General features: G+C 47.3%; 2 protein-coding genes across 2 annotated transcripts in view; both read left to right on the top strand.

Annotated features, from left to right (window-relative positions):
• The window catches only part of LOC108790278 (ribonuclease H1-like), a 10,481-nt gene extending 9,377 nt beyond the window's left edge, over positions 1–1,104 (top strand). The window contains exon 6 of the mRNA XM_018560501.1: positions 1,027–1,104. Coding sequence (XP_018416003.1) covers positions 1,027–1,104 — 78 coding nt within the window. The remainder of the gene's footprint in view (positions 1–1,026) is intronic.
• Positions 1,105–6,231: 5,127 nt separating this feature from the next.
• The window catches only part of LOC108790282 (ribonuclease H1-like), a 15,011-nt gene continuing 11,897 nt past the window's right edge, over positions 6,232–9,345 (top strand). Inside the window, exon 1 of the mRNA XM_018560506.1 lies at positions 6,232–6,281. Within this exon, the coding sequence (XP_018416008.1) occupies positions 6,232–6,281 (50 nt within the window). The remainder of the gene's footprint in view (positions 6,282–9,345) is intronic.

Here is a 9,345-nt window from a genome sequence, read left to right as displayed (position 1 = left end):
AGCATCTGTCTCTTCTTATTCATGTTGTCCCTCCTGCCTGTGTCTGCACACTAACAGATTACAATGCAGTCTGCAATGGCCTTGTGGAGCAAGAGGTTATTGTCTGTGCCTGTGTGAGCACAGTTGCAGGGGCACTACTCCACCCTGTTTAGTCCCCAAACCGCAAAGGGGCCGTCCACCTCATCCTGGATCTCAAGGCCCTAAATGTCTTGATTTTATTCCCGAAATTCTGCATGGAATCCACCAGGTCTGTCGTAACCATCAAGGGTCGGGTCTCATACTTGTGATCTTGTTCCAGTGACCCCTGGCTTCCAAATCTTTGACGTAACACCTTTCTATTGTGGTATGTTTCATTTACAAAACAGGCTTTTAAACCATTCAGGGATATTCCCCTTTCCACTCTTGCTCGGGTTGCCATCACGAGTGTCTGAGCTGGTGGCCTTATCCTGTAAAGAACTCGATCTGGTGGTACACTAACAAGGTGGTGAGGACCAGAACTTCCTTCCCACCTAAGATATTTTCAGCATATAACCTCAGTCAAGATGCGTTCTTCCTTCCCTCTGTCCAGCTCCTGTTCATCAGAATGAGCTTTTGCTCCCTTGCCTGTATGTAGTTTGTGCTATGCAGGTTTACCTTGCAGGCACGGCTCCTATCAAGAGGACTGACTGTCATTCCTGATGGTCCTAGTAAGGAGCAACCTGCTTCTCGTCCATGTTTTTTTTGTAGCTCAGACAATCACTTTATGGTGCCTAATCCTCTCCTAGGCAGCAGTATACCCCAAAAATGAAGGATCCTGTATCTCTTATTGGACTGAAAGAAACCTGTTTCACAGCTAGTATTAAAAATCATGTCTTCTAAGATACTGTATAGCTTGGTGGACTGCAAAAACCCTAAAATATTGCTTGGTGGCTTAATCTCATGACGTGTCATTTTTAAATGACATTGTTTTAGCCTTTTGTTGATTTTATATATTTCTATTTTTGTTTTTATAATGAATGTTTGGCTATCTCCCATACTTTTGTGCAGACTCATGTTCCAGGACATACTGGCCAGGAGGGAAATGAAATGGCTGACCAGCTGGCAAGGAGTGGAGCAAGAAAATAAAATATCACATGTATTGTACCGCGTGGATTCCAAGAGTTGATATAACATTCCTTGTTTTATGTTCATGCAGCACAGCTGCAGTAAGTGTTGTTGAAGTTTTTAATGGTTGTAAAAACTTGGCTCTTGCCTTTTTTAGATGAGCAAACATTGCAGTTTAAAAGAAAAAAAACAAATTTGTATGTAATGGTTATACTCGGCTTGTATGTTTGTGTGAAGTTGATGCTTTTATTTGAATGTTCAATCTTCAAATGGTTGTTCTGCATTAAATTTTATATAGCAAGTTGTCTATGGGGTTTTTTGCTGTGGCATGAAGGACATCAAAGAAGTATAATAAAGGTTTATGTAACATTATAAAATGGCATGTTCAAGCACCTCTGTCTCTACTAAATATTAGGGATGTGCTGTTACTGAGTATTTGGGCGAGTACTCGTACTCTCCTAAATGCTTATCGCGTTACCGGAACTTCCAATATCAGGAAGCAAGGCGGCATGTAATGACGAGGGACCATGGAGCTGGCTTCCCATCCAATCAGGAGGCCGGGTGGCATGTAATGACTCGCCACCCAGCTTCCTGATTGGTTGGGAAGCTGGCCAATGAGAAAGCCGGGCTGTTAGTCATTACCCGCACCCCGGTTTCCTGATTTAACCAGAAAGCCGGCTCAATCTAGGAAGTTGGGTGGCGAGTCATTACCTCCCCAAGCCACCGTGCCCCCTCCTGACGAAGCATTAAGCTGGCTTTCTGGCCAATCAGGAAGACAGTCATTACAGCTTTCTTAATTGGACATTCGGTATCGGCGAGTTCCTGGAAAAAAAAAAAATTGGTACTCGATAAACAAAAACCAGTATAGTGCATCCCTACTCAATATACTTCTGTCTGGTATAAATGACCATGCCATTATGCCCAAATGTCAGTCTCTTCTGCTGCGCAAAGTGCTTTACCTTACATAAAGTGTTGCTTTTGCCCCCTCATTTCCTGACACCAACGCATTTCTATTGGCTTATCACTATGATGGGTTGCCTCATTGGCTAGTGGAGGGGTGCTTTGTCTGTGCATAAAATGGCATACAGGCAGGTACACAGAAGCTTGGAGTGGTGACTACTTTACAACACACGGACCATGGGGAACAAAAGTCGCCACCCTCCAGAAGAAAGGTGCAATTGTCGGTGATGGGCGACTGAGCAGCAATCCACACACAATATATAGCGCTTGATACATTGAGGGTGGATATGTCTGGTGGGTAGTGCAAAGGGACACCCCAGAAGCACAGCACATTGGCAGCTGAGGACCTCCAGAGTGTCCCCATGTTGAATCCACAAAATGCTGAACCGTAGCAGACTGGAGGAGTGCTTCCCGGGGTTGGATAAGCAATGAGCGGAGACTCTAACATTTTTGTTGTAGTTTGCTGGATTTGGTGTGGGGACACCCTGGAGTTGTTCCTGAGCGGTAGCTGCTGGAACGCACAGCAATCGCACACTATTTGATTGGGAGTGTGACGATGCATTGAAGTTAATGGCACCTCACAGCGATCGGACGCGTGGCAAAACATTGCCTTGTCCACTGCGAACGCAAAAAATAGAGCACGCAGCTTTTTTTTTTTCCCCATTCGATTGACTTCAATGTGCTGCCCCGCCCCAGAAGGAAGGGGGTAGTTTAGTGTGTGATTGCTGTGCGTTCCAACAGATTCTGCTCCGGAACACTGCAACACACCGAAGGGCTTCTTCACATCTTGTCCAGACCGGAATCGTTTGTTCCCGGACCAAAAAAGCATCTCAATGTATCGCTATGGCATTTCTGGGCTCTGTTCACACCAGCACAGTCTGTTCAGGACCTGACAAAAATACTGCTTGTCTCATTTTCTCTGGTCTGGAACTCCTGGAAACACATCACAAAGGCATACAAATGAATGAAAACGCACTGGAACGTACCTGAAAGCCCATTTTAAGCTCTAGAAAAAAAACAAAACAACGCTGTAAAATCGCAGCACAAATGCACTGCACTGCGTTTGCTGATTTGGTCCGGACGTTGTGTGAACATAGCCCGAGTCTGTGCCCCACACTAGGGAGATTCCCCCTCCCTGTTTGTCTTGGTGACCATTGTCAACAAGTATTGGAAAAGCCATCATTTTAGAGTTTTCATGATTGCAAGAGGTGAGCTCGAAACTTCCAATGGGGACACCTATTTTATTAAAGGAGAACTATGGGGTCAGGGCTTTTCCCCATAGTACTCCTTGGGGTAACGGGAGGACACAAACTAGCGTCCACCCATCACCCTAAGCTCAGTATACCGCCAGCTACAGCTCGCGGTATACTGAGACGCAGCAGCTTGAAGCGGATTCCGACAATTATGTCTGGATCCGCCCAGCTGCGTGAGTGACAGCTGGCTCTGTCTATCTAGAGGCAGAGCCAGCTGTACTCTCCCCCGTCCGTTCCGCCAGTCAGTGCTGGCGGATCGGAGGGGGGAATCCAGCCCCTCCCCTGTCACGGCAGAGAGCCGTGACAGGATCGAGAGGTGAGCGAACGCCGGTATGTGTTCGCTCACCTCCCGATCTACTGAGGCGACCTGTGACAGTTTCATTGTCACAGGTCGGCTAGAACTATGAGGTGAGTGAAAAGCACCCACCTCATAGTTCTCCTTTAACAACTGTTAAAGATGGGAAATCATCTCACTTCCTGTTGTGACACCCAGACAGGAAGTTAAGGAAAATCTCCCCTACGGCACAAACAACGAAAAAAAAATGAGTGAGATTTTAACCCTTCCCTACGCTGCCCAAAACTAATAAAGAATACTTTAAAGCAATAGCCAGGCGGGCGCAGGGGGGTTGGTGTTGCTGGATGGTGCACAATCAGTGCGAGAGGGGATGGTGCTGGTGGAGAGTAATGCCGCTAAGAGCCGGGTGGGGAGATGTATAAGGACTGCATTCTCCCTGTGGACTGTCAGAAACATTTATTGTCACTTTTCTGCAGCGAACATTCGTTCGTAAATATTGTTTAACTCGTCCGAAATTAAGTCTGAAAATTCGTAAGAATCTGAATAACAAAATTAACTGACTTTCGTTCCCAAATCCCCCAAAAATGAAAAATCCGAAATGAAAGAAAATTATGTTTTTTTGCCGGCCTGCATGTCTATGCACTGATGACCTAAGTACCATTCATTAGCTTACAATAATCGGGACTACATGTCCCACGCACACAGCTGCATCATCCATTCTCAGGTCTTTTGACAGGATCTGTGAATAAAGAAACTACAAGTCCCATTAGCCACTGCAGCAGTGGGACTTGTAGTTCTCAGTGGACTGTAGTCCATTCATTCTTCCTCCTGTCCCTGTTACTGAATGTACAAACTGAGGTATGGGCAGGCACTGGAGGACGAGTCTGCAGGAGCCAGAGCGTTGTACCCGCAGTATACTGATTGCAATATTTTACTGGCCCCTATGCAGACACACAAAAAAAAATCATAAATGGACATTTTTTTCTTTTATAAAGATGTGTACGTTTATTTTTTTTAAAAAGTGGACTTTACCTTTAAAAAAAGAACAAGCGGCACACATTGTAAGTCTTTATGTCTGCAGTATAAACGTTAGGTCTGCAGTCATATTCCACTCATTGTATAAATAAATGAATGCACTCATGTTGCCAAAAAATCTTTTTAAGAATGTGCATTTATTAATGTTGTTGTTTTTTTTGCATTGGAGCCTGCAAAGCATTGGAAACCGGATCAATGGACTGTGTGTGCAATGCTCCTGCAGACTATTCCCCCAGGCCCAGATCTGTACACACGTACGGACCTGCTGTTGTGGGGCTGCAGAAAGCAATCGATGGACTACAAGTTTAGTGATGTCACCGCACTTGTGTTCCATTAAAATTAGGGATGCACCGATACCAATACTAGTATCGTACTCGCCCAAATGCTCCAATGCCTAGCCCGATACTTAAGCTTCCGGTATCAGGAAGCCAGGCAGCGAGTCATTACACGCCCCCTGGCTTTCCGATTGGCCAGAAAGCCGACTTCATGCTCCCACGTCACCTGGTTGAGAAACTGGCCAATCAGGAAGCCAGGCAAAGCGTCATTACACAGCACCCATGCTTAAAGTGAACTTTAAGCCTGATGAAGGGGACCCTGCGCGGCCCCAAAAGCGCTTGTTTCCACTTTAAGTGACTTCAAAAATAAAATGAAGATTCACTAAAATCTTGACGTATTCTGTCATACTTGGAGTGCTGGTGACATCCATACAACATTTTATCTGATACGGCGCCATCCGTAGTTATTACGAGCACCCATTTTTCCACATGGGAAGTCCGGTAAGGTGTGCTACATGTCTTTGGACATTATTACACAGCACCCGGCGCCCTGATTTGCCAGAAAGTTGACTCCATGCTGTCTCATCATCTGGTGACGAGGGAGCATGGAGACGGCTTCCCGGCTAATCAGGAAGCCAGGTGGCGAGTCTTTACGCACCGCATGGCTTCCTAAATGGGACTTCCGGTATCAGAATTTGGTATCGGCGAGTACCGGAAAAAAAATCTGTACTCATACTCGATACCCGAAAAAAACGGTATCGGTGCATCCTTAATTAACATCTACGAATCCCTCTACCGCGCCGGCACATCAGACTCTGTCACAGATCCTGCAAATGGATGATGCGCTAAATATAAATATACAGAACGCTGCTGGGAGAAGAACCCCCCCATGGGTCAGGTGAGGTGGGGAGTGCAAAATGCCACCGTGTTCTATGACATGAAACATGGCAGAAAAGGATTGATTAGACATTGATATCACTTTAACTGCAGAGTGATTATAGATGTGATCACAGGCTGTGCATAACCACTCTGGACTAACGTGCTGTGAAAGTCTTCTCACCAGCACAGGGGAGATGTGACCACTAATTGGATTGTTATAAGTACATCTTCCTATAATCTGATGAGTCCTCAGCACCAGAACCTTTCCAGGGAACACTCTGACCCCACGTGGTTCCTTCATGCAGGGGCGGGGTCATGGCTGTGAGGCACCGCCCACGTACAAAAGGCGCCGCTTTCCGCGCAGTATATATATCAGTAGGGGGGCGTGACTCAGCATCTTCTTCTTCTGAGAGATCTCCGCGGTGTGCTCTGATTTTGTTTGTCAGCCGACATGCCGTACGCCGTGCGCAGAGGCCGCCATGCGGGAGTCTATGACACCTGGTAACAGGCTCATGTACATTTCTGGTGTATTGGAGGCCACTGTGCTCTGTTCTCCCATACAGGAATGGTGTGGGTAGACTGGTCGGCACTTGGGCCCACTTTATGAGGGTGTAGCGGGGCGGCGGCTCTGTGTTAGTATTATGCATTCTCTGGTTGTGGCGCCCCCTAGTGTTATGTCTTTAAACCCTGTAGTGCAGTTGTTGCCCATAGCAACCTCTACTTGGACATCTAGTCCCGATTATTGTAAGCTGGGAGGGCCGCATGTAGAATCCAGGATCTGTAGACTTCATAGGGAGAATCATGTGGACACCCGCACTGCTTTTGATTGTTTTTTTTGCTATGCTGAGATTTCGGTAAGGCCTTGTGTACCCCATGTGAGGGGAGCTGTGTTACTGTGCACAGAGCAAGTGCAGGCTCCTAGGAGCGGACCTGGGAGAGAACTTGCCTTGATTCCAATGGGCTCAGGTCACACCACCATTGTGGTGCGATACCTTTTTCTCTAGTGCAGTGGGCAGCGACACAATACAACCACATTGCACCATGCTGTGCCCATAGAACTTGAAGTACTCCCAGCAGAAACCCTTGATGTGGGGCTGCCCCTACACCGTGGGAGGTAACTGCCTGTTTTTGCCTAGGCCTTAAAAAAATTCTACTTCCTAATCCTCAGAGGTGGCTGGCGCTTAGACTGCCAAATAGAGAGTCCTGCCGCACTCCTGACCGGGAAGCCCCATACAATGTGTGTGTATGCTGAAGTGGCCGCAGATTGTGCCGCCAAATACTTGCAAAACAGAAAAATGAATGGTCACCAGCACTGCAGGTTTTCTTCAAAACAAAATCCTTTTATTCATTCTCACAGGTCATGCCACCATGCGTGGCAACGTTTCGGAACCTGTCCGGTCCCTGAAATCAGTAAGTGGGAGAGAGCCAGGCTCTCTCCCAACTTCTGGCTCTCTCCCACCTCTGCAATTTACTGATTTCAGGGACCGGACAGGTTCCGAAACGTTGCCACGCATGGTGACATGACCTGTGAGAATGAATTAAAAGGATTTTGTTTTGAAGAATACCTGGAGTGCTAGTGACCATTTTTCTGTTTAGGCTCCTAGACTGGTCACTGCTGCTGCTGAGCTCTCTGCTTGTCCTCTGTACCTGCCACAGCTCCAGTGTGTCACAGCAATCAATACCAAGCTATGTGATTCAAGGTGCACATTTCCAGAACACTTGCCAGCCAGTCCGTATACAGATTGAACACTGTCCAAGGGGGTCCCTTCACACCTAAGTATAGTGTACCACGCAATTAATGCATTCTATAGCGCAACGCATCTTGTGTGCATTATGCACTGGCTGCTGTGCACTGCAAGGCGTGGTGAAGAAAAGTAGTGTGTGTGCAAGGTGGCTGAGAGGTGTGTTGGGGTGCCACTCAAATGAATGGTAACACACCTAGCACACTAACACATGCTGGGTGTTTTGTGCAATAGTGTATGTTAATCGCACGGTATTGTGTGGCTGGGCCCTGAGACTCCCAGAAAAGGGAAGCGTACATATATTGGCCGTGTGGGTGACGGTCACAGCCAAAGTAAAGAACATTCGACATCCCTCCCGAGCTATCTTTGGGTGATGCTGTGGGACAGAATGTTGGATATTATGTTTTTTTTGCTGTCTATTTCTTTGTCTGTCATGGTCACCGGAACAGAAACGAAAGGCTATACATACTTAGAATTTTGGGCGGATTTTGTTCAACCGTCCAAATTCACTGAGTGCTCCTGTCTGCACCCCTCCGTCTGGCATCCAGCGATCAGCTGATTGAAGGAGGTCGGAAGATTCTCGGCCAAATGGAGCTAGCAGCCCATAAGCTATTAGCTATGTTCGGGTGGTATTAGTGGCTGGCGGCCGCTGTCAGAATACAAAGCAAACAGTGGGGAGAAATCTGTTCTATTCATTCTACTCAGGCTGAACAAAAAAAGTGTGTGTGTACCGAGCTTAATGGAAAATGTAAAACTGAGATTCCCACCCCTGTAGAACAATAGAGGGTAAATCTTCCAGTGGGGAGATTTTTGTCTCTTCCTGTTGTGTCCAGGAGAGAAAGTAAAAGGAATGTTCCCTAATGGAACACAGCTGGCAAAATAAAACATGGCTGGTGTCATTCCCTAATCTACACATGATACTTGAAAGTGAAATGGAAGACAATTTTTCTTGTGTGAATAGTCCCAGGTTTTTTTTTCCCTCACCCCCTCTGTGTCCCATTATGGAGATTACACTTCTGTCTGATAATCAACAGGATGTGAGAACAAATCCATCCAAAGTGAGGGACATCTGGTGGTCAGCAGGGTGACCAGAACTAGTGTCCCCATTGTTTATTCATTTTTCCATCTAGTCTTCTGGTTACAGGCTGAGATTTCAGTGATAACGATCACCAGGACGAGATGAGAGGGTGAATCTCCCTAACTGGGATACTGAAAGCAAAAAAAAAAATCTTTCTAATCCCTCTCCACCCCATCCAAAAAGAGAAAAAGGTTTCCCATAACGTCTTCCAGGACAGCATCACGAGATGGAATCTCCTCCCCCACACACAGGAAACACGTCACTTAATCTGTTTAAAAGACCCTCCTCTCCTCCACTCCCTCAGTCTTTTGTGTTTCCTCAGTCAAGCTGGGGAGCGCGTCACAGAACGCTGAGAGAGGGCTTCCATGTGGTGATGCTGCCCGGGAAGTCTTCCTTGTATGGCCTGCCTGTGTAAGGCAGAGGGGTAGGTTTGCCTACCTTGTGAAGCCCCAGGGATTCTCCTAGCGCTGCAGGAGATGAGGCTGGCTTCCTTTCCCCCTTCAGTTGCCAGTGCGGGCCGGTACCGGGAGGACGAAACCCCCTTGGCTGGTCAGGGGAAACGGTGGACCGCCGTTCAGAGGGGTCTGTCCGGTTCTCAGGGCCTCGGGACGTGTTCCACGGCCAGGCCGGGTGGCCGCGTACGTCACTTCCGGCGCGGGTGACGTCATTTCCGGGCGTCGGGCTTGTGCGTTCCAAGCCTCGTTTTCGGCGCAGGAGGAAGGGGAGGGCTCGGCTGGTGCTTAAT

Source organism: Nanorana parkeri, unplaced genomic scaffold (assembly GCF_000935625.1).
Source record: "Nanorana parkeri isolate BGI_ZX_2015 unplaced genomic scaffold, ASM93562v1 scaffold460, whole genome shotgun sequence".
Lineage (NCBI taxonomy): Eukaryota > Metazoa > Chordata > Amphibia > Anura > Dicroglossidae > Nanorana > Nanorana parkeri.
The sequence above is the reverse complement of the archived record's forward strand: the minus strand, read 5'-3'. Positions and strand labels throughout refer to the sequence as shown.